The 25,263-nt window shown below is 45.6% G+C and overlaps 2 protein-coding genes across 4 annotated transcripts in view; one reads left to right on the top strand and one right to left on the bottom strand.

Annotated features, from left to right (window-relative positions):
- The window catches only part of Myo7a (myosin VIIA), a 68,761-nt gene extending 61,660 nt beyond the window's left edge, over positions 1-7,101 (top strand). For all 3 annotated transcript variants that reach the window (XM_029479536.1, XM_021165941.2, XM_021165942.2), the window contains 10 exons: positions 705-860; positions 1,324-1,429; positions 2,242-2,355; positions 3,201-3,288; positions 3,448-3,554; positions 3,634-3,819; positions 4,240-4,356; positions 4,922-5,005; positions 5,848-5,967; positions 6,448-7,101. In XM_029479536.1, coding sequence (XP_029335396.1) covers positions 705-860; positions 1,324-1,429; positions 2,242-2,355; positions 3,201-3,288; positions 3,448-3,554; positions 3,634-3,819; positions 4,240-4,356; positions 4,922-5,005; positions 5,848-5,967; positions 6,448-6,537 — 1,168 coding nt within the window. In that variant the 3' untranslated portion in view covers positions 6,538-7,101. The remainder of the gene's footprint in view (positions 1-704; positions 861-1,323; positions 1,430-2,241; positions 2,356-3,200; positions 3,289-3,447; positions 3,555-3,633; positions 3,820-4,239; positions 4,357-4,921; positions 5,006-5,847; positions 5,968-6,447) is intronic.
- Positions 7,102-8,519: 1,418 nt separating this feature from the next.
- The window catches only part of Gdpd4 (glycerophosphodiester phosphodiesterase domain containing 4), a 117,261-nt gene continuing 100,517 nt past the window's right edge, over positions 8,520-25,263 (bottom strand). Inside the window, exons 17-18 of the mRNA XM_021167569.2 lie at positions 17,098-17,208; positions 8,520-9,547 (exon numbers count right to left, since the gene is read on the bottom strand). Coding sequence (XP_021023228.1) covers positions 9,510-9,547; positions 17,098-17,208 — 149 coding nt within the window. The 3' untranslated portion in view covers positions 8,520-9,509. The remainder of the gene's footprint in view (positions 9,548-17,097; positions 17,209-25,263) is intronic.

Raw genomic sequence — 25,263 nt, forward strand, 5'->3', positions numbered from 1 at the left:
GATACCTGCCTTGCTCTCCTCTGGAGGCAGCAGAGACCTTGGTCTAAGTCCAGCCTGCCTCGAGGTAGTGAGTGCCTAGTTCTGGGACTGGAAGAGCCCAGCATAACTATCTGTGTCAGAATAGCAGACACACCTTTCCATCTTTGCAAGATCCATCCTGGAGGCAAACACATCAGATCTCTTCACAATGCCAGGTCTTCCCCTGGGCAGGATCACCTTTCATCTCTGTGTGTCAGAATTTGTCTTGTCCGTCAAAGCCTATGTCAATACCACCTTATACAGAGCCATGTATGTCAGTAACGCCTTATACAGAGGCCTCCAGGCTGCCCTGCTCCATCAAGCCTAGTGAACCAAGGGGTGCATGAGGGTGTAGGGTCTGCTTTAATGGTATAGGTGAGTCTTGGAGCTCAGCAGGTGTATAAGCAGCACACTTACTTCTGTGTTATCCCTCAGGATGTGTGGCTTTGAAGATGAAATCTCAGCCCACCCAGACAGAGTCCTGAGTAACTGTGGACTTTCATTCTGGCACCGGAGCCTTATGTTCCTGTGGACTGGCTACTGTAAAACCTGGTGTGGGCTCATGGACACACTGAGGAGCACTGTTCGGTTTCAGCTGTCATGAAAGTGTGTCCGTTTTGGTCCTTGGACAGAAGGTTTAGCTCCAGGGTTCACGGGTTCCTGTTACTCTGGTCCTTTTCCCACAGGTACAGCGAAGAGAGGGGCTGGGAGCTGCTATGGCTGTGCACAGGCCTCTTCCCGCCCAGCAACATCCTCCTGCCTCATGTTCAGCGGTTTCTGCAGTCCCGCAAGCACTGTCCTCTTGCCATTGACTGCCTGCAGAGGCTCCAGAAAGCCCTGAGGTACAGGAGCCACACGGGCTCTGCCAGCACTGGGGGTGGGGCAGTCTGGCCATACCCAGCTATAGGGCAGACCCTTGGTGTGTAGGATGTGAGCGCAAAGTGTGAAGCCTACCCCTGAGTTCCACAGCTTGACGATGGCAGGAGCTGCAGCCCATGCTGGCTACAGTTGGGGAGCCTGGCTACTCCTTGAGTGGCTTTCATATTCTGGGGGACTAGGAAGGTGGCCCCTGGGCCCCACTGCAGACTCTGCAACGCTCACTCACACCCTTGCTCCCTCTCCTTTCTCCAGTCACCATCCCACTTCCTGGCTGGGAACTTTGGGCTCTGGGAGGCCACATAGCTGAGTCTACTGTTGGGCGGTGGAGGTGGGGGTCAGGCTGGGGCCAGTCTCCTGTCTCCTCTGCTTCCCAGCCATGTGGACCTAGGAACACGCTTCCTTCCCTCTCTCCCTCCATGTTTTCAGAAATGGCTCCCGGAAGTACCCTCCGCACCTGGTGGAGGTGGAGGCCATCCAACACAAGACTACCCAGATCTTCCACAAGGTCTACTTCCCCGACGACACGGACGAGGTGAGCCCCCCCCCCCCCACGGATCTGACCCCTCGGACAGGGTCAAGCTCCCTCAGCCTGCACAGGGTGTCTCTAACAACACCTGACACCCTGACATCTCAGTGTCTTGCCCTTGGATAGAACAAGACTTGATCAAGACTATAGACACTCTTTGGATTAAGTCCCTTCCACTTGGACCTTCACTTCCTCCTCCCTGGCTCCCCAGCCAGCTTTCTGCCATGACTTTGACATCTTACCTTGGATCCTCTTGAGTAGTTATAATACTTGCCTGATCCTGGAGACTCAGATGCCACAGTAGGATTCTGTGACAAACTCAGACATTTCCCAGAATCCTTTCCGTCTATAGTCTGTCCCATCTCTCCTTCCCTCTCGTCCTCAAACTCCATTCCCTAATTGTCACAGTTGGGGCTGTTTTTCCCAGTCCATCCTCTTGGTTGGTTTTCTTTCTCAGCCCCTCCTCCAACACACACATACTACTGTGAGTCCCCGCCTCTGCTCTCACTCTCCAGGCCTGGACCTTGAGGGCCAGCACCAGGACTAGTCCTGTTTGGAGGGCCAGGGACAGTGAGCTCTGAGAAAAGCCAAGTGGGAATTGCTCTCTTCAAATGCTACATGCAGATCTGATCCACCAGGATGACCCAACAGGGCAGGGGTCCTGAAAGGGAGGAACTCGGTCTTGGTCGGTTGGTTGGTCGGTCAGTTGGTTGGTCAGTCGGCTGATTGGTTGGTCGGTTGGGTAGGAGAGACAGCAGAGATTGGCAGTGGGGAACTGGGGGAAGGTCTTGCAGAAGTTGAGTGTGTGCTACCCCTAGGCTTTTGAGGTGGAGTCCAGCACCAAGGCCAAGGACTTCTGCCAGAACATCGCCAGCCGGCTGCTCCTCAAGTCTTCCGAGGGATTCAGCCTTTTTGTCAAAATTGCAGATAAGGTGGGTCTGCCCATCTTTTGGAGACTTGCTGGGGCCCCAGGAACATGGAGTGGGTAAGAGGAGAGAGGCACCTGCATGGAGCATCTCTCAGTTCCTCTCACACAGCACATCTGTCCTCGGTCCCCTGGAGCATGGCACATGGCAGCAAAGCTTTTCTGAGAGTCACATGCCCAGGTGCCCTGTGCCCCACAGTCACAGGGCTCATTGACTTTGTCCCCTCAGAAAATTCACCCTTGAAGTATCCTTCAGAGGGTAGAATGCCTATTACTGCTTTATCAGAGAGGTTAAGTAACTTATCCATGGTCACACAGCAGGGACCCAGATCCAGGTGTGCCGTCCCTAAAGGTCTCCCTAGTCAGCTGTGATGTCTCCTCAAAGGGAAGGCTTCCTAGAGCATCCAGAAAAACTGGATGTTCCTTTCGACCGATCATAGACAGCGCCGTGTCTATTCTACCTCACTCCGTGACTGTCACTGTGTCAAACATGAGGACCCAAAGACAATGTCTCTGAGGTCCTGGGTCTGGAGGATCTGTGTCAGAGCCTGGGGGAGGAGCTGGACACAGACGCCAGAAGTCAGCTGAGGCAGGCTGGCCTTGTTCTCAGCTGTGTTGCATTGGGCCTGTGCAGGTCTTGGTGTGCCAGGGACTGGGTGGGATGATGCCCCTCTAGGCAGGAGGCCGGTGTTCCCGAGATGCTAACGAGGCACCAGTGGTGTGGGTAGGACCAACACACAGAACCCCTCTGGCTGGGGGTGGAGCCTTCCTATAGAAGCAGCTGACAGGAATGTTGGTGGGAAAATCAGAACCAAACCAAATGGCCCAAAGCTGTGATGGCTGCATCCCTAGGTCATCAGCGTCCCAGAGAATGATTTCTTCTTTGACTTTGTTCGACACCTGACAGACTGGATAAAGAAAGCACGGCCCATCAAGGACGGTAAGGGGCTGGGCTCTGGGATGCTAGCAGCACAGGGACATGCTGGCTTGAGACTAGGCTGTGAACCCCATTAGTTAGCCAAGCGGCTGGAACCAAGCTGGCAGGGTCAGGGGACCTTCTTTGCTGAGACTCTGTGTGACTGGCTGCCCTGTGCCACAGGAATCGTGCCCTCACTAACCTACCAGGTGTTCTTCATGAAGAAGCTGTGGACCACCACAGTGCCGGGCAAGGACCCCATGGCTGACTCCATCTTCCACTATTACCAGGTGAGCTGCACTGTGCCCTCTGCTCCCCTCAGCTTCGTGGGCCATCGGCCTTGTGGTTTCACTGCTCTGCTTCTGACAGGAACTGCCCAAATATCTCCGAGGCTACCACAAGTGCACCCGGGAGGAGGTGCTGCAGCTGGGCGCGCTCATCTACAGGGTCAAGTTTGAGGAGGACAAATCCTACTTCCCTAGCATCCCCAAGTTGCTGAGGGAGCTGGTACCCCAGGACCTAATCCGGCAGGTCTCACCTGATGACTGGAAACGGGTAAACATGGAAACTCAGAGGAGGAGCAGCAGGAGTGGGGCCTGAGAATGGTACCTTGGGTATCCCAGGGGTTGAGACAGCAAGTGCTGGCCGGCAGCTAAGGGGAATGGCCCTCCCTCCTGTGTGATGAGGGAACCCTCTACTCCATCTCCGTCTGCTTCATTCTCTAATCTCTGTGCAAAGGATTTAGTGACCCTATGGTATTAATTTGCCCCATCCTAGTTGTCAAGGTGACCTGAATTTGCTTGATGTGCCCTGGTTTGTCTGCATGGGTTGGGGTGGATCAGAAACCAGTTGGCTGGGGTACGTGGGGACCACGGCATAAGTTGGCAACACTGTTTGTACCATGTCTGGCTCTCATGGTGTAGACAGGCAGAAGCAGAGCTGTGATTGGTCCTCCATGATTCCCTTCCCCCACAGTCTATTGTCGCCTACTTCAACAAGCATGCGGGGAAGTCCAAGGAGGAAGCCAAGCTGGCCTTCCTCAAGCTCATCTTCAAGTGGCCCACCTTTGGCTCAGCCTTCTTTGAGGTGAAGGTATGTCTTCAGGGGACCTTCTGAGGACAGGTGGGGGACAAAGGTTGGGACTGAAGCAGCACAGAAACTGGAATGGAGGTGACAGCCATTGCCTTGAACACTTGCTGGCACAGAAAAGAGGAGAGCACCCTCAATTTAGGCTCACAAAGGCCTGAGAGATCAGGTCTGGGCAGGAAATAAAAAAGGTTAATGTGGTTGAGTGTGGTGACAGACAGGGGGCCAAGTCAGTGAGAGTCAGGGTCTCCTCAAGGGACAGTGAGGCTGGGGAGGTTTGGCACTGGGACAAGAGTACCATAGGGCTGTCCTGACCATTGGGAAACTTGCAGATTGAGAGGAAGGACATAGTAAAAACCCCCAGTGAAGCAAAGGGGAGAAGATGGAACCTCTTGTAGGGACCCTTGAAGCTGTGGGCAGAGGGGGAAAGCAGGAAGCCTTGGCAGGGCTGGCACCATGTAGGCAGCAGGCCGGGTTGATTTTGTCCTGGCTCAGCTGGCTTCATGCCTGTCTGCAAACTCCCATCTTGCTCTGGGCTCCCGTCTGACAATGCCTCTACTTTCTTTGCCAGCAAACTACAGAACCAAACTTCCCAGAGATTCTCTTAATTGCCATCAACAAGTACGGGGTCAGCCTCATTGATCCCAGAACCAAGGTGAGCAGGGCAAGAGTGAGCAGGTTGGAGTGAGGACCAACCAAGGTCCCAGACATAGCCCTGTCATCTACTGTCCCCACTTCGGAGTCCCTGAGCCCCCATCTTGAAATGCTTCCTGTGTTCACCACAATGACTCTGTCATTTGTTCCACCAAAATTGCAACCTTCAACTTGCCACCAAATTCTCACTGCTAAGTTCCCCGACCTTCTTTTAGTGCCCAGCTTTTCAATGTCACTGGATGCCACAGACCAACACCTCTTTCCAAAAACAGTTTCTGACCTATCTGGTCAGGGTGGTACATGGTGGAGCGAATGCAGGGTGGCTTTGCTTATGCACCAAAAGGCCAGTCCCACTGTGAGGCCAGAAGCTGTGCTCCTGAATAAGTGATAGGAATCACTAATGATTGTCGTCTTCTTGCTGCATGATGTCATGGTCACATGGGCTCTCTGCCTTCCTCTGTCATTCTTTCTCAGACATTTTTTGGGCTTCTACTCTACCCAATCCAAGTATCCCGTGTCCTTCTCTTCTCTGTCCCAGTTTTCTCTTTAATTTCACCCAGGCTATCTCATTCAGACCAACAGTTGTCAGTGCTCTCAGGCACCTAAGTTTCTATATTTGGCCCTACGTACACAACAGCCTCTAGGGCTTCCTTGGGCAAGGCAAGGCATGGAGGAGGAGGGATCTGCTCCATGGCAGCTCCACACAGAGCTGGCCTCTCCCTCTTGCTTCTTTCCTCATGTGAGGGCTCAGGCTTTCTTTGAGGGGGTATCTGCGGGCTGGAGCTGGGGTAACTGAAGCCAGAGAGTAATGCTGTGCATCTGTGTGTCTACCTTCTCTCCTAGGACATTCTGACTACTCACCCCTTCACCAAGATCTCCAACTGGAGTAGTGGCAACACCTACTTCCACATCACCATTGGGAACTTGGTCCGTGGGAGCAAACTGCTCTGTGAGACATCACTGGTGAGAGCGCCCTCTAGTGGGCACGGGTCCCTGCCTCTCCTGGTGGAGTCTGTTAGAAGCCTAGTTTATTTAGGTCGGGGGGGGGGGGGGATGATCAGCTAGGGTGGAGGAAGAGAGCCATCATTCAGCTGTTGTTTTAGAATCTGGCTATTGATCCCATGGATGTGGGCCTTCAGCCCACGTGTACCAGAAGAGCCATTAGCAATGAGACCTTCAGCATGAGCCCAAACTTCCAAGGTGCAACTTAACTGGTAGTTTTTTACAGTCACTCCTGCATCGAGGCCTCCAGGCTTAGAGGGACCACAAGCCTGGGGCTCAAGATAGCAAGATGAACCCAGCCACTCAAATGTGTAGATGGGGGCAGACTTGCTTTGTTTCTGTATTGTGCCCACTGAAGTATATTCTGGGAGCCGTGTCTGTGTGTGAGGGGCTTGTGCGTTCCACTGTGGGCTCTGCTTATTTTCCTACCCCTGGTTTCAGGGATACAAAATGGATGATCTTCTGACTTCCTACATCAGCCAGATGCTCACAGCCATGAGCAAGCAGAGGAACTCCAGGAGCGGGAGGTGAACCGTAGAGGAGACGCTGGCTCAGGCCTTGGCCCTCTAGGCAGGGAGGCTGGACTGACCATATCTGCTGGGCATCTGACCTGCCTGCCATGAGGTCCAGACTCTTCTGCATCCACCTATGGCATCTGGGTTTGCTGTCACCCTACTTTGTTGTGGCCTTCCTGGTGTAAGAGTCTGTGTTCCTTGGTCACCTCTCCTGATTCAGACCAGCTCCATCAAGCAACATCTTTTGACTTTCTGTCTATGGATGGCGCAGAGGAATCAAGGACAACTTAGCTCTCTGCATACTCGGGACAACCAAACTATTTGTGCATTGAACTGATGCTCTGAACCCAAGGGACTGGGCTCAGGGTCCTCAGCACTGGCCCCTGTCATAAGCACTACCACTAAGGACTCTCTGGAGGACTCTTCAGTACCATCTGCTCCAGGAAGCCCACTAGACTACCTCCTGAGTCTGGACAAAGCCTCCCGATTCTACCTGGATCACTCCTGTTGTGTGACAGTTATGTGGTGGGTCCCCGCTAAAATCTCCCTGACCACCTGAGGACATAAAGCATGTGTCGTATTCTCTGGTCTCATGGTGATCTTTTCTGGGGAGACAATGTGGGACCGGGGTGCAGACCTGTAGGGGTGGTCTGTGAAGCTATTTCTTCCACCCGCCTGAGCAAGATGCTTCACCTTGGGGTTTGGCATGCTTAGGCCAAGGCTTCCTTGAGTCTTAAAAGACCACTTGGGTCAGAGGGGATGGGGAAAGTGATTGCCACTGGCCAGAGAGGGGTAGGCCCGAGCACGTGTATACAGTGTGTGTGTGTGTGTGTGTTTGTGTGTGTGTGTGTGTGTGTGTGTGTGTATAACTAGGGCAAGTGGAGACAGAATAACCCTCCCATCTTGCCAGAAGCTTCTCTTCAGCTTATCAAGACATACCCAAGAATGATGACACTTCCTTGGGTGAAATGCTGAGGTCCAGTGATAGTGACCAGAATGAGTCAGTGAAGTCTGGGGTGGCTGGGTAGATCTGGGGCAGGGGCTTCAGATGGGATGGTGGCTGGAGTGATTAGCTGCTGGTGTGGCAGTTGAGAATCCCTTTGAGCTGGTAATGTGTGGAACTTCCATCAGTATCTCCCTGAGACTTCACATTAAGCATCCAGGCTGCCACATCTGTATCCCCAGGGAGTGCTGTTCCCGACCAGTGCACTGCATGTGGAGGAGAGGGCAGCTGGTGTATACAAGCAGAGAACCCAAACCAAGCAGCCTCATTCTATGGAATGGATGCCTTGGCTGTTGAGAAGGAGGGAAATGTTCTGTCCTATAACATTCGCATGACTCCACAGTCAACTAGGATAAATCTAATCCATGGAGAAGCTGATGCTATAGTTTGCTCTATATCTTCCTGCTGAGGGGAAGGGTGAGGTCCAGGGGGAGTGTGAATGGATTGTCGGGAGCCATTTTTGCCTGCTAGATGGGGTCAAAACAGGTCAGGGGTTGAGGGCAGACAGATTGCCCAGTGACTCATGGAACAATAAGAGGAGATACTTTGAGGGTCAAGGCGAGGGCTGAATATTCTGTTGACCTTGGTGGAAGGAACAGGGAAGCCTCCAGATGGGAACAGATATCCTGTGTGTGTCAGCCACGGTTTCTGCTATAGCTTGTGATTTTGCTCCCCACTGCACTGTCGGGTATAAAAATGCTATTGAGCAATAAACTCAGAGCTGCGGTATTCACTGGAATATTTCCGAATCTATCTCTGTGTCTCCTTTCTGCCTTTGCTATTGTTAATCCTCACTCTCCACTCAGAGGTCTGTTTGACTCGTGCTGGCTGGCCTGGCACAATGGTGGAAAGAAACAGCATAGAACTCAACTCACTATTGCTAACACTGGGCTCCCAAACAGAGGGGACCAAATGATCGATCTGAGTTCTGTTTTCCTGGTAAGGCCAAAGGCTATTTATTGAGTGAAATGAGATCATGAATTGCAAACCCCAGGCATTAGGGAGCAACACACTGCACACAGATCAGAAAATGAGGGTGGGATGAGAGCTCTGTCCTGGCTCATGTCTATGCCACCTCTTCTTCCCCAACTTAGGAAAATGTCACTGCTGCACCATCCCACAGTCTTTATCAGCCTAGGCAACCACAGAGGGGCAGAGAACACACTGGCTTCCTGAGAGGTCGCCTTTATTATAAGCTGACATGACTAGACACTCCTTCAGCAGGAAGTACAACAGAAGCATAAGACGAGACGGCCCTGCAAACCCAGAGAGCACCAGCTCCAGCTCCATGACTGGGTACCACTGTTTGCCCTGGCCTGTCTCCTGAGGAGCATCCTGTGGAGGAGCTGGGCTAGAGTGCTGCTCCTGAAAGCCTCAGAGGTCTTGGTGTGAGCCTTCTTGACCACACCCTACCATCACCATACTTAGGTTCAGAGAGGAGGAGAAGAGGGCAAGGTGAGGCTATATTTTCTCCAGTGGGGGAAGGAAGGCATAATTGAGGAGGAATATGCCATGTAAACAGATTCCTGGGAAGGGATCTAGTTTAGAGGGGTCATAGTGTTGTTCAGCGAGGAGTGTGCCTAGTGATTCCCTAATTGGGAACTTGGAGGTTTGGTGTTCTCTATAGGAACTCTGGTTGTTTGATATTCCCCTTAGGAGGCATGGTACTGTTGAGGGAGCATTAGTGATCTCACACCCCTCTTAGGACACTTTGGTGGTTCAAGGTTCCTTTTGGAAGCTCTGACAGAGCATTGCCATCTTTGGGGAATCCTTGAGGTATAGTATTCTCTTAGGGGTTACTTGTGGTATGACACTAATAACTCCCTTGGGGTGATAGTGGTGGCTTGATATTCTTCTTGGCAAGTCCCAGTAGAACAATGCTCTCACTGGAGGAAATCTGGTGGTTTGAGAGCCTCCTGTGTCAGGACTGCCGTGAAATGGAGAGTTTGAATATCTCAGAAGGCTGGAGTCTGGCCAGAGTTTTCCTATACGTTTTCTGTTGTAGGCTCTTTTTTCTGAAGTTCTGTGGGAGAGAGAAAAGATAAGCACAGATTTCTCAACTGTCACTCTCCATACTTTTGTTTACTCTATGGCGAGCTCACAGTCATCGCTTGTATGTTCGCACTGATTCCAGCTCACCACTGACTTGCTCTAGACTTTCCACCCTTTCACATTCTATGCAAACCTTACAGATAACCCTCCAGTTCATCCCTCCAGGACACACAAAAGTGGCTGTGTGATCCAAGGGTGCTCAGTAGGCAGTGACTGACATCGTCTTCACGTGGTCAGCTGTGATGTCACGCCCCTCAATTCCTGGCAGGATTACAAGCTGGAGGCCAGCCTGGGCTTCAGGGCGAGTTCCTGTTTCAGCCATCCCCTCTAAAATGAACACTCCCCCCCACCAGAATGGGAGTTTCTTGAGGGGACTTTGACTCATTTTCTATCATGTTCCCAAAACCCAGAAAAATGTCACATACTAGAGGCCTAATATACCCTACTACCTTGTTGGTGGAAAAACTGGCAGGTGGGGGAGCTAGGGAATTCAGATCCACCTTCAAGTAGAAAATCAACTTTAAAAGTAGGTAAAGTACAATGAAAAAAATTTATTACAGTTATTTGAGAGTTAAAAAAATATAGTGAGGAATTATGGGACCCAAATAAAGAATGTAATAACTCAAGGGAGGAAGGTTATCCCAACTGTATGTTTCCTGCAAAACACTCATTTTAGATATTAAAAACATAAATAGTGGTAAATGTTTTTAAAAGGTAGGTCATACCAACACTAGAGGAAAGTCAGGGTTTCTATTAATATTATACCAAATAGATTTAAGAATCATACTATTATCCAAAATAATAAAGGTTTTACTATTGACTTAATTAACATTCATAGTATACTCTATCCAATTACAGAACGTGTTATTTACATATATACATGGGGAAATTACAAAGATGGGCTATATTGTAGGTATAAAATAGTCACAGTAAATACAAAGGGACTAATAATCATTCCAATTATAGTCTCTGGAAATAGGAATTTAAAGTAGAAAACAATAGCAATATTGCTGGAGAAGTTGGAGCTGTGGGTCTAGCTCAGGAATAGAACGTAAGCTTAGCAAGTAAAACACACAAACAAACAAACAAACAAACAAACCCTGAGCTCCAGTCCCAGCCTCCACTAAGAATTCCCCCAAAGACATCTGGAAAATCCCCTAATATTTGGAACAAACAAGTTCAGTTTTTCAATTATCAAAGTAGTATATATAGAGTATACAGTAGCAATTCAATACATGTATGTAGTATGTAATGATCAGATCATAGTAACTACCATATCTAGTTCCTCAGGTACAATTTATTTTTGCATACATTTTATTTATTTGACAATTTCATTCATGTATACAAAGTATCTTAATCATATTCAACCCGAATTCCCTCTGGGACTCCTGTCAGACCCTCTGCAATATTTGTTTCTCTCTTAATGTCCTATTAAAAAAAATAACCCATTGAGTCCAATTGGTCTTGCCTGCGTGTGCAAGGGTGTGGGGCCGTTCTATAGAGCATGGGCACCCTCTCTGAGATCACACCTTCGTCCCCAGCAGCCATCAATTGTCACCACCTCCTCAGCTGTGAGGAGAGCCACCTAAGTCCCTCCTCTGTGTGTTGGAATGTTTACTGACCACCTTGATCTTGTGTAGGTCTCTTACAAGGCAATAGCTACTGGGGACCAGAAGGCAGCATTCACAGCCCTCCTCCCCATCCTCTGCCTCTTACAGTCTTCCTACCCTTCTTCACTGATGGTTCTGAGTCTTGAGGGGGTGGAAATAAATGTCTCATTAAGGGATAACCATAAATAGTTAATTATTCTCAGCACTTCAGCCAGTTTTGTGTCTCCCCTTCACAAAAAGGAACTCCTGTGGCCCAGGCAGAGAATGCCACTAGTCTAGGGATATAAATGGAAATATTTAGAAGGACGCTTGACAACGTATCTAACTAGGGAAACAATGGTCGTATGTTCCTCCTTTGATCCCATAAACCCTCAGACATAGGCTTTTGGCCAAGTTTATAGTTGCAGGGGCTTATTCCTTCTGTGGAGGAGGCCTCCAGTGCAGTCTCAGGGCAGCTGGTTACACCAATATGAATTTATGTTAGCCAGGAATATTGGTGTGTTGAATTGTTGCTGTTGTTGTTGTAGCCCTCTCTAGCTTTGGATGCAGAGTAATGCTGGCCTCTTAGAATGAGTTTGGAAGGACTCCCTCCCTGTCAATGTACTGGAATAGTCTGTAAAGACGTTGTATTCCTTCTATGGAAGTTTGGTGAAATTCAAAGTAAAACCATTCAGACGCTGACTCGTTTTGTTTGTTTGTTTGGACATGGAATGGTTAATCTCCACTCTCAGCTTTGACCTTGGAAGCACCCTTCTGGGTGTGTTTGTCATCTAAATTAGGTTAATCGAGGCAGGAAGACCTACCCTAAATGTGGGTGGTACCACAGGCTGGAGGCCAGCCAGCAAAACCAGGAGGAAGCTACCTGAACACTAGAACTCATCATAACTGCTTCCTAAAGGCCATGCAATGTGACCAGCTGCCTCAGACTCCAGCCACCACCGCTTCCCTGCCAACATGGATGGAATCCCTTGAACCCATGAGCTGAAATAAACCCTTCCTCCATTATAGGAAGGGTTTGTTAGATATTTAGTCACAGCAACTAGAGAGTTAATATGAGAGACTTACCCTTCCAATTAAATCCTATGACTCACTGTTGTTTCAGGTTTTCTGTGTCCTCATGGTTCAGTCTTAGTGGGTCCTTATGTCTAGAAGTGCTTCTTCCAGGCTTCTGGTTTGTTCCATGTAATTGTTCATTACTGCCCCAGTGGTCCCTTCCGTTCTGTGGTGCTAAGTTATGATGTTTAACAATGTCCACTGCTATATTTAAAATTTGGGTCTTTTATCTTTTCAAGAAGCTAATTTAAGCTCCCTGACCATTTATATCTTTTAGTCTCAATTCTGTTCTGATCTTTGTAATTTCTTGTCTTCTACTTTGCTAAATTTAAAATTTGGGTCTTTTATCTTTTCAAGAAGCTAATTCGAGCTTCCTGACTATTTATATATTTTAGTCTCGATTCTGTTCTGATCTTTGTAATTTCTTATCTTCTACTAACTTTAGGTTTGCTTTGTTATAGTTTTTCTAATGTCTTGAGTTTCAGTGAATAGGTTTTTATTTGTACTCTTTCTCTTTTGAAATGTGGTTATCGCTTTCTTCAAAATCCCCTCAGCACTGGCTCTGCTGCACTCATGTGTTTGTTTTCATTGTTGTCTCCAGTTTCAAATCATTCTCTTTTGGTTTCTTCCGTAATTGACTCGGTAGCATGTTGTTTCGTCCCCATGATTTGTATTTGTACCGTATCTAAAAACCCTCTTGTTAATTATAGGTTTTATTGAGGCAAAGAAAAATATATGCTATGACTTCAATTTTTAAATTTTGTTGAGACTTGTTTTGGTCTAACTTCTATGAGCTATCCTGGAAAATGTTCTCTGTGTGTGGATAAGAGGAAGGTATATTCAGTGTGTTAGATACGATGTTTTGCAACTCCTAGGTCTACTTGGTCTATTACAGAGTTGAATTCTAATGTCTAGTGACTTTGTATCTGGATGATCTATGTGTTCATAGATGAACATGGGGTGCTGTATTGGAGTCTGACCCCTTGTACTACTCATGCCAATTGTCTGCAATGTGTTACCCCAGCACATATACATTTATGATTACACTTCCTTTTCATGGATCAATCCATTTATTTCTAAATAGTGACGTTCCTTTTAGTTTGTTTTAAAGTAGTCTATTTCATGTAAAAAATTGTTCACATTTTGGTTTCCATTTACACGGTATGTCTTTTCCCATCCCTTCACTTTCAGCCTAGGTATCTCCTTACCAATAAAGACATTTCTCACAGGCAGTGTATCATTAGATATAGCTTTTAAAATCTATATTGCCAGGAACTGGAGAGATTGTTCCACGGTTAAGAGCACTGGCAGGTCTTCCAGAGACCCTGGTTTGAATCTCAGCACCTACATGGTGTGGTTCACACCGTCTGATTCACAACCATCTGTGAGTCCATTTCCAGGAGATCTGATGCCCTCTGCTGTCTTCTACAGGCAACAGGCATGCATGTAGTACACCTATATACATACATGCAAGCAAAACATTCAAACATAAAACACAATAAAATAGTTTTTAAAAAATTGATTTAGCTAGCCTTTCTCCTTTAAATGGAGACTTTAATCCTTTTGCATTCAAGGTCATCACTGAAAATTAAAGACACATTTCTGTCGTCTTTGGTTGTTGTATATATCATTAGACACATTTCTGGTTCTTGTGTGTATCACTTTTCCTCTCTTGTTCGTCTTTGTGCTCTGATGTATTTCTGTATTTGTGGGATTTGATTTCCTTTCCCTTTCATTCATCTACTCTACTGCTGAGTTTTGTACTTTCTATTTGTTTGGGGTTTTGTTTGTTTGTCTTGTTTTGATTTTTTGAGACAGGGTTTCTCTGTGTAGCTCTGGCTGTCCTGGAATTCACTCTGTAGACCATGATGGTCTCAAACTCAGAGATCCCCCTGCCTTTGCCTCCTGACTGCTGGGATTAAAAGCATGCGACACCACTGCCTGGCTGAAGTTTGTACTTTTTTATGATAGTTGTTACCCTTTTGCTTCTGTTGTATTTCTTTCTCTTCCTTCCTTCCTTCCTTCCTTCCTTCCTTCCTTCCTTCCTTCCTTCCTTCCTTCCTTTCTTTCATTCTTCTTTTTTTCTGAGACAGGGTTTCTTTATATATCTCTGGCTGTCCTGGAACTCACTTTGTAGACCAGGCTGGCCTCAAACTCAGAAATCTGCCTGCCTCTGCCTTCCAAGTGCTGGGATTAAAGGCGTGTACCACCACCGCCTGGCTTTCTGTTGTATTTCGTTCACATTTGCTGTAAGGCTAGTCTAATAATGATGGACACCTTCAGGTTTTAGTTGTCTTGGAAGTCTGTTTTCCTCCTTCACTTCTGAAACACAGTTTTGTTGGCCATGCTCTTCTTACTTGACATTTTTTCCCTTTGTGTCTTTGAACACATCGCATCGTGGTGATTTGAGAAAAATTCGCCCCCATAGGTTCATGGGAGAGGCATTATAAGGAGGTCCAGTCTTGTTGGAGGAAGTGTCTCAGTTCACTTCCTGCTGTCTGCTAATCAGGCTGCAGAGCTCTCAGCTCCTTCTCCAGACCCTTGTTTGTCTGTATGATGCCATGTCTCCTGCCATGACAATAATGGACTGAGTCTCCGAAACTGTAAGTCAGCCTCAATCAAATGTTCCTTTATAAGAGCTGCTGTGGTCGTGGTGTATCTTCACAGCAATAGAAACTCTAAGACACCCATTTTCTCACAACCTTTAATGTTTCTGTTGAGAAGTCTGTTGTTAACCTTCTAAGATACTAATGCTTTTCTTTTGCTGTTTTTAGAGATGGATTTTGTGTGTGTGTTGTTTTTTGTTTGTTTTGTTTTTTATTTTGTCTTGTTCCTTTGCCAGTTTGACTGCAATACAAATCAGAGAGGTTGGTTTTGGTCAAATTTATTAAGGCGTCCTTTGAATTTCTTGGGCCTTGTGAACAGTTTCCCCATAATTCCAGCAGTTGTTTTTCTGAAGATATTTTTCAATTATTTCTTTAAAAGTGTTTTAGCTTTGATTTTATGCACACGACTATCTGAATGTATGTATGCATGGTGTGTGCATGCTTGGTGCCAGCCGAGGCCAGAAGAAGACATGGAATTACCCAGAACTGGAGTTACAGATGGTCAGGAGCCACATGGATCCTCTGCGAGAGTAGCAAGGGCTCTTAACTGTTGGGTCATCTCTCTCGTCCAAAGAAAAGGATTCTTCTATGCCTTCCCTCATCTCCTTTCCTGAAACACCTATAACCCATATTTGCTTATAAAATGCTGTCTCATAGATCCACAAAGTATTCTCCATTTTAAAACTATTTCAGGACTTTAATCTCAGAAATTCTTTCTTCTCTCTGATCAATTATATTGAAGGTCTTTACCATGTCCTGAACTTTATTTCTTGAGTTCTTTAGCTCCAATATCTCTTACTGGGTCTTTTTTGTATGATTTATCTCCCTGATGCCTCTTTCATTCATGTAATGAACTGTCTTCTTGTAGCTTCTTATCTCACTAAGAATCTAAATTTCTTTTAGCTCACTTTCCGAATTCTTTTTAGATAATCTGTTTATTTTCTTTTCCACTGGGGTCTGTTGCTAGGTGTTACCCTGCTTCTCTTGAGGAATTACAGTGCTTATTTTTATCATCCTTTTTATATTCCCATAAGAAAGAATATGATGGGCCAATAACTGCCTTTAACAACATTAGATAGTGGCTTTTCTTTTTTGAGACAGAGTTTCATTATATAGCACTGGTTGACATAGAACTTGCCGTATAGACCAGACTATTTGAAAATTTGTTGCAATCATCCTGCTCCTGCCTCCTGAATACTGGGTTTATATCTGTGTGCTACCAAATCTGGCCTATAATTGTGGCATCTGTAGAAAATGGGCTTCATTGATTAGTCTATTGTGGATACTTTGCCTTAGTACCTGTGTCCCTTCCTTGATTGTAATCCACATTAGCAAAGACATGGGACATCTCAGCCTGGGATGAAGACGTTGTTAGATTGTAGTGTTAGTTCAGATGCAGCTCTGTTAGGCAGGATATTAATATCCAAGCTCCATAAGCTGACATTACGGCTCTCCCATGCTAACCTGCACAGGCAACAATAGGCTAAGTTGAGAACAGGATGCTCAGCTGCTCCTCAAAGGGAAGGAGTGTTGCACATGCCATTTGAGATGGTCTGCTTGCTTATCTTGTGGGGACTTTGGAGGACAGAGCCTTTCAGGCCTGGTTTATTTCATTGCCTTCAAGGCAGCAGGAGGTCCCATGTGGCTGTTTGCTGGGGACTTCTCTAAGCTGTCTAAATGCCTCCTGTGGCTTCAGAGTTGAGTGTGCAGAGCTGCAGCATAATTGCTTGGATGTTTCATGGATCTGGTGGGGCAAGGTCTCAAAGTGGCCCTGCGCATCAAAACCTCGAGTGGGTAGGAAGCATGGTATAGTCTGTGCTCTTCCCTTGGGGAAGTGCAGCAGTGTGATAACCTTATGGTTCCCCAAAGTAGGCAGAAGACCTGAAAAGGCTGAAGGAGTCTGAAGAACTAAATACTTTAGTAGTCTGAAACATGAATAAGAACTTGTAGGGCCACCTTATTACATTAGCCAATGCTGACTACCTCAGTTCAACCCTCAGAACACATAAGAGCCAGCTTCCATGGGTTGTCACATGGATGTCACAGGCATACTGTGGGGCATACACACTCATACCCAACACACACAGACATGGTTAATAAGTTCAAATGTAATGTGTTTTTAATGTTTTATTAAAGTAAAGGAAATTAGAAGAGATGTTGAAATGAATGAAAATGAACCCACAGCAGTCACTATCTCTTCCCAAGGCTACGAATATCACAGATGAGGGAGTTTATAAAAAGGAGCAGCTTACCTATCATATTTTCAGGGGCTAAATTGGCAGACTTAGGGGCCACCTCTGGCTTCTGTTGAGAGGCATCATTATTTTCTGTTATGTCTGTTATAGTCTTTGAATGAAGTAAACCTGTATATTCACAGAGGCAGGGGAAGAGAAAGACAAAAAAAGTATGAGGACATTATGTTCAGCTCCTTTTATAAGAGCATCAAACCTTCCTAAGAGGGTGGAGTGTTGATGCGCAATCTCTTCCCCCAGATACTCACTTCTGAATACAACTACATTGGGTATTAGGTTCCCATGTTGGGATTTTAGAGGGATGCTCACATTCAAACTATAGTAACAACATCATGTGACCATGGGGATCGTGGAAGCAGTATTAAGAAGGCTGTAGGAAAAGAGGAGCCAGTAAAACCTGATTCAGGAGAAAGGAAATAATGATGACAAGAGAAGATCCAAAACCCAAAGCTGAGTCCCTGAAGGACAAGCAAACTGATTACACTCTAGTTAGGCTGATAAGAAAAAAACAAAAGGGCACAACATACCAATATTTCAGAGGGGAACTCAGAATAGGACAGATATTAAAAGAGAAAAAGAACTGAGTTCAGTGGCAAATGACTCTAATCCCAGTACTCAGGAGACAGATGCAAGAGAATTGTGAGTTTGATCCCATCTTGGGCTACATAGCAAGACCCTGTGTCAAAAATTAAATGACATTAAATAATACAAGAACTCAGAATATGTAAATATGAAAAGGGGGACTAAAACATACCATGCTAATAGATCTGAGTTTTTAGAGTAGATTTTTAAAAACTTCCTTGAAAGACGTAAACTACTGAAAAAATAAGTCCATTACTTTATTATAAAAAAAAACAACTGATACAGATAGCTTCACAGATGAGCAGAGTACATTCTAAGCAACTGACATGGCTAAGATATTAAAACAGGAAATTACAATAAAAATACAAAACAATATTGCTCATGAAAACAGGCACAAAACCCAAAGAAGCACATAAACATCAAGAGCAGTGTGCTCCAAGGACCCAGGTCATGTCAACACTGGCAATGAACGTGTTCAAAGACACCGACGCAGTCAGTCAGCGGAAGTACAGAGCATGTGCACATTCCTAAATGCTTTTCAACACACTAGTCCCAGAAAGGAACTTTGTTACAACACAATAAGGGGCATTTATGGGAAAACTCCATGTAATATCATGCCAAATGCTTTTCTATTGGCAGGCACACACTCTCATCAGTCACTAATTACTTGTAATTCTAGCCAGTGTGATAAGGCCAGAAAAAGAAATCAAAGACATCCAGATAGGAAGAAGTAAAAATTTATAGAAGGAATGACCACATATGTAGGAAACTATCTGGAGGTTCTTAAGAAAATTGGAAATAGGTCTACCTGAAGACATATACCCTTGGGCATATACCCAAAAGATGCCCCACCATGCCACAGGGGCACATATTCCACTATGTTCATAGCGGCCTTATCAATGATAGCCAGAATCTGGAAACAACCCAGATGTTCCACAATAGAAGAATAGATACAGAATGTGGTTCATTTACACATTGGAATACTAGTCAGCTATTAAAATGAGGACATAATGAGTTTTGCAAGCAAATGGATGGAACTAGAAAATATCATCCTGAGTGAGGTAACTCAGACCCAAAAGGACATGCATAGTATGTACTCACTAATAAGTGGATATTAGCAAAAATAGTACAGAACATCCAGGATACAATCCACAGAACTCAAGAATGTTAATAAGCAGAAGGAAGGCAGAGGGAGGGAGGGAGGGACCTGGGTAGGAGAGGGGAGGGGAGGAAGGGGAACATGATCAGGTATGGGGGAGAGAAGACAGAAGAGATCTCCTGAGGACCAGAAAAATGAAAGGAAATATGAAGCTTCAGTGGGGAAGGAAGGAAGGAAGGAGGGGTGACCCTCTAGAATATACCAGAGACTCAGGAGGTGAGAGAATCTCAGGACTCAAAGAGACCTCAGATGAAATGCCCAACAGTGGGTAGTGGAAACTTGTAAAGTCCACCATGAGTAGAAAGACAGGACATCAAGTGGAGGCATGGGGTTGCCATTCCACAGTCAAAAACTCTGACCTAGAATTGTTCCTGTCTAAAAGAACTGCAAGGACAGAAATGAAGAAGAGACTGAAGGAAAGGAGATCCAGTGACCAACCCAACTTGGGATCCATCTCAAGAGGCTCCAAGGCCTGACACTATTACTGATGCTATGGTGTGCTTATAGAGAGGAGCCTAGCATGGCTGCCCTCTGAGAAGCCCAATAAGCAGCTGAAAGAATCAGATGCAGATATTTATACCCCACAGAGCAGGACAGAAGCTGTTGACTCCTTTGGTTGAATTAGGGAAAAGATGGAAGAAGCTGAGGAGGAGGGTGACCCCATAGGAAGAACAGCAGTCTCAACAAACCTGGACCTCAGAGATCTCTTAGACACTGAGCCACCAACCAGGTAGGGTCTGCTAGTGGGTACGAGGCCCCCAGACACATATACAGCAGAGGACTGCCTGGTCTGGCCTCAGTCAGAGAAGATGTGCCTAACCCCTGAGAGACTTGAGGCCCTAGGGAGTGGAGAGGCCTGGGCGGGGGGCATCTTCTTGGAGTCAGGGGGAGGAGGAGTGGGATGAGGAACTGTGGGAGGGAGGACTGGGAAGGAGGCAATGACTAGATTGTTTTTAAAAAGTGATTAAAAATGTAGACTATGAAAAAAATGAAAAAATAAAATCACTAGAACCAATGAATGAACTTCATAAGATTTCAGAGTATGAGGACAATATCTGAAAATCAACTGCATTCTAGATACTCAACAATCAGCTGGAATTACAATTTTAAAATACCATCTTTAGTGGCATAAAATGTAATATTTAGAGATAAATCTGAGTTATGAAAAATGTGCAAATCACAAAGCCTTGTTAAGAAGAATTTTAGAAAGTCTAAGTAAATGTCGAGGTTCAGGTTCAGCCTTCAGTACCTTCACACTCCACAACTGCAGTTTCAAACAGACAAACCACATTAGCTAGATATACTAGACAGCTGATTACAAATACTGTGCCTGTACTGAATATGCAGATTTCTTTCCCTTTGTCCATAAGCAGCACAGCATGACAAGGGTTTAGCCTACCTATAGCCTACCCACACTATGTTTGGTGTTACAAGTAATGCAGAGATTATTTAAAGAACGTGAGAGGATGTGAGGGGTTATTTGCAAAATATTAAGATATTCTATACAAGACAGGAGCACCCATGGATTCTGGTATTTTTCAATGCTCACAAATAACATGGTATGCCTGCTCTACATTTATGCATTGTGAAAATGAACATTAAAATACCAGTTTTCTTTAAGTTACACATACTTTGACACAATTACAAATATAAACTACAAAATGCCTTTAAAATATATTTATTATTATTGTGTGTATATGCATCATCATCATAAAAGGTGATGGGCCAATGAGAAGGTCATGAGTCTAAAGCTGCTGGCCACCAACCCTGCCAACTTAAGTTCAATCCTCAAGACTCATATGGTGGAAAAAAACTGATTCCTGCAAGCTCTCTGACCATTTTTAGATGTTTATAAGTCTGGCAATGATATACATTGTATACAAACATTGATGGCAATTTTGTTTATAGCCCCCAAACTGGAAACAACTCAAACATCTGTTAATGTGTGAGCATGTCACTAAAATTTGATTTCTGCTGCTATAACAAAATATCCACTACTGTACTGCATTAAAAAAGAAAGGCAGTACCCACAATGATTCCACCATCTGCCACCAGACTCCTCTTTCTTTTCTTTTTTTAATATTAATCTAGTTGTATTGAAATGCATCTGGTATCCAATATAAATTCAGCTGTCTTCTTTATATTATATACTTTCTTTACTTACATTTCAAATGTTATCCCCTTTCTTAGTTTTCCCTCCAAAAATCCCCTATCCCCTCCCCCCTCCTCCTACTCCCCAATCCACCCACTCCCATTCTTGGTCCTGGCATTCCCCTATACTGGGGCATAGAGCCTTCACAGGACCTAGGGCCTCTCCTCCCATTGATGACCGGCTAGGCCATCCTCTGCTACATATATAGCTAGAGACACAAGTCCCACTATGTATTTTCTTTGATTGGTGGTTTAGTTCCAAGGAGCTCTGGGGTTACTGGTTAGTTTATATTGATGTTCCTCCTATGGGGTTTCAAACCCCTTCAGCTCTGTGACTGGGACACTGACCACCTTTGCTTACATCGGTCAGTCAGCAATATGTCTTCTTTTGAGAAACGTCTGTCTGGGTACTTTGTCCATTTAAATCAGCTCTTTCTTACTACTGAGTTGAGTTTCTTAAAAACTGTGGATATTAACTTCTTACTGGCAGTGCGACAAACAGCTGCTCCTCCCAGTGCACAGGTTGTCTACACGTTGATGGTTGTTTCCTTTGCTGTGCAAAAGCTTTAGTTTGACACAGACCATTTAACTATTCTTGATTTTGTGACTCGTGTTCTTGGTGTCATAGTTAAAATGTCATTGCTCAGACAGAGCTCAAAAAGAGGCTTCCCGCACCTGCTCCCCTAGTGGTCTCCGTCTGTTTTTTTGTTTACAGCCCATTCAGTATATTGTGCAAGTTAAAAAGTTTTGGACGCCGGACATGGTGGTGCACGCCTTTAACCCCATCACTTGGGAGGCAGAGGCAGGCGGATTTCTGAGTTCGAGGCCAGCCTGGTCTACAGAGTGGGTTCCAGGACAGCTAGGGCTACACAGAGAAACCCTGTCTCAAAAAACCAAAAAAAAAAAAAAAAAAAAAAAAAAAGTTTCGGACATGAACTGTAACAAGTTACAACTATGTGAATGCACTTATGTCCCAGCACAATACCTAAAGATGGTCAAAATGATCGACTTTGTTATGCGTATTTTATTTTAACTTTTATTTATTTATTTATTTATTTATTTATCCATTTATTTATTTGAGGCAGGAACTCAGTAAGTACTCCAGGATGTCTTCCAATTCACAATCCCCCTGTCTCTGATTCTGGAGTGCTGGGTTTCAGTTGTGCATCACATGTCTGGTCATTTATGATGGTATTTTTAAGCAATAAGTAAATGTAAGGGTTGGAGAAATGGTTCTGTTAGTAACGCGCTTGCTTTGGCAGGCACGCACTCTATCTCAGAGTGTACTAAAGATAAAACCAAGCCAAACCTAGTGTGTTGAACTGGTGATGGCTCTGTGGCTAAGATCACTCCAGAGGACTGGCGTTCAATTCCCAGCATGCATATCAGGCAGCCTCTTAACTCTAGCTCAGAGGGTTTGATGCTTCTGGCTGCCACCAGCACTCAGATGCACACAACTTCTCCACACACACATAAATAAAAATAATATAATATTTTTAAAAAAGGAAGGAAGGAATTAAAAGCCAGGAGTGGTGCGTGGTGGCTCATGCTCCTCTAGACCTGGGGAGGGGTTCTTGGGTTGGCTGCCCAGCTAGCCTAGCCTAGTTGGTGAGCTCCTGGCCACTGAGAGACAAGGAGGACAGCTTCTGAGACAAGATGGACAATGTTCGCTTTTGGCCTTTACAAGCATATGCGTGCAAGTGTGTGCTTGTAAACACACACACACACACACACACACAGAGAGAGAGAGAGAGAGAGAGAGAGAGAGAGAGAGAGAGAGAGAGAGGAGAGGAGAGGAGAGGAGAGGGAGAGGGGGGAAGGGGGAGGGGGAGAGGGAGAGGGAGAGAGGGAGAGGGAGAGAATACAGTATTTAAGACTATTTCATTGTTATAGCCTGGAATGGCAATGCAGCCTTATAATCCCAGATCCCTAGGAAGTTGAGGCAGGAGGATTACAAGTGTAGCCAATCTTGGCAATTTAGCAAAACCCTGTCTTAAGATAAAAACAAACAAACAAACAAACAAACAATCTATCTTTCACAACTGAATGTTATTGTGCACTGAGAGGGACCCTAGGGACTCACAGTCACGGTGAGTGCTCCACCGAGTTACAGCCCTAGGTCCCAGATGTCTTCTAATTGTGAAATAACTTTCCCTTCTGGATTCCAAGAACTATTTCTGTCTGAGTAAGTTTATTTAGTTTGTCATAGTCTGTCTTTAACCTTGAAGGATTAAATATCTTCACTTACAAATACTTATATTTATTTTGATTCTTGGTATAGATGGACTCTTCTCTGAGGGAAATGTCAACATGTATTTTTAGTGACTGATTCTAGAGCTTACACATAGGTCTGATTAATGGTATCTCTCTCTTTTTTTTTAATCGTTGTACTTCCTGGATCCTGGGCCTGCATTCTTTGAGCTTCTCTCTATGCTGACAGGGATCCAGTTCTAAGTTTCACTCAAGGCTGAGGGTCACTGCTTATGCCCGCCAGGAATCTGGTGAACCCCAGGCACTTGGGAGCAACCCACTGCACACAGATCCAAACACGAGGGTGGGATGAGAGCTCTGTCCTGGCTCATGTCTATGCCACCTCTTCTTCCCCAACTTAGGAAAATGTCACTGCTGCACCATCCCACAGTCTTTATCAGCCTAGGTGACCACAGAGGGGCAGAGAACACACTGGCTTCCTGAGAGGTCGCCTTTATTATAAGCTGACATGACTAGACACTCCTTCAGCAGGAAGTACAACAGAAGCATAAGATGAGACGGCCCTGCAAACCCAGAGAGCACCAGCTCCAGCTCCATGACTGGGTACCACTGTTTGCCCTGGCTGTCTCCTGAGGAGCATCCCGTAGAAGAGCTGGGCTAGAGTGCTGCTCCTGAAAGCCTCAGAGGTCTTGGTGTGAGCCTTCTTGACCACACCCTACCATCACCATACTTAGAGAAGAGGAATAGAAGGGGAAACGGCTAGGCTATTTCTTCTCTAAAAGCATCCTAAAGGAAGTATTGGGAGCGATGGGATCTAATGTATCATAGCTTTCTTCAGAAGAGTCCAACATGGGAGTCTTGCTGGGTTTTGGCCTGGGAGTCCTCTGTGAAGGATCCTGCTGCTTCATCCTCCTTCAAGATGGGCTCTGGGGTGTCTAAGGAAGTTTCCCTGGTGGATGTTTTGGAGTGTTGAAAGTCCTGAGTTAGTGGTTTAACCGTGTTCTTGAATGGCACTGACTTCTTCTTAGGGGCTTTGACAGGCTGAACAGTTTGTGGTGGGGGTTTCTTTTCTCTCCTGGTTGAGCTTCCATAGTGGACTTCTGGAGTCCACGGACTCGTCCCTATCCGGGCAGGAAGCTGGTTAGGTAAGTGTGAAGCTCTTTGAATCTCAGATTTTTCTTTGGGAAGGTTAATTCTCTCAATATCTGTAGGATAGAAAAGACACAGACACGGATTCCTCAAATGTCACTTCTCTACAGTCCCTGCCAGTCATGTATGACCCCCAAGTCATCTCAGCATTATCTTCTCAATAGATAATAGGTTTTTTCCTCTAAGCTCTTTTCTCTCTCTAGACTGTACACATTTTATTATGATCCTACAGCTCAGCATGGGTGTGAAGCTTACAGATGTACTGTAAGTCTTTAGCTTACCAAGGGAGGTATCAAAGGAAAGGACCAGCCTTGGCTCAGAGTCCATGCCTTACAACCTTTGCTTATAAATCAGCTTAAATAAAAAATAAATATACTCTCAATGAGCGTCGCAGATTTGTTTGAGACAACATCTCATTGTGTAGCCCAGGCAGGCTTGGAACCCACCATGCGGCCCAGGCTGTCCTTGAACTTGTGGTCGTCCTTGTACCTCATCTCTCAAGTACAGGGATTACAGGTGTGAACCACCATGCTGTCTCTAAAGGAAGCTTTTTAAGTACAGAGCTTTGGCTTGTCATTACCTGCATGGTGCTTCAATGTGTGTGTCAAAAAATAAGTACCAGAGAAGTAAATTTTGTTTTACTGACAGGAGAACATAGGCAGCAAAGACTTAAAATAACAGAGCAAGGGAATTGAGACCAAGTCTATTGAAGAAGAAGAATAAGTCTAGTTGATCTGTAAAAACATGAGAACATGTTATCAAGAAGTTTACTTCTGGGAGCATCAGCACCCCGAAGCTGAGTCTGCAAAGCAGGAAGCTCAGGGCTAGGGTGGGATTCCTGCCTGCACATATGCAGTCTGGAAAGAACAACAGCACACGGAGGTTTTGCTTCTGAGCTTCTGAGATATTTAAAC

Source organism: Mus caroli, unplaced genomic scaffold (assembly GCF_978045245.1).
Source record: "Mus caroli unplaced genomic scaffold, Mus_caroli_1 scaffold_8, whole genome shotgun sequence".
Classification (NCBI taxonomy): Eukaryota; Metazoa; Chordata; class Mammalia; order Rodentia; family Muridae; genus Mus; species Mus caroli.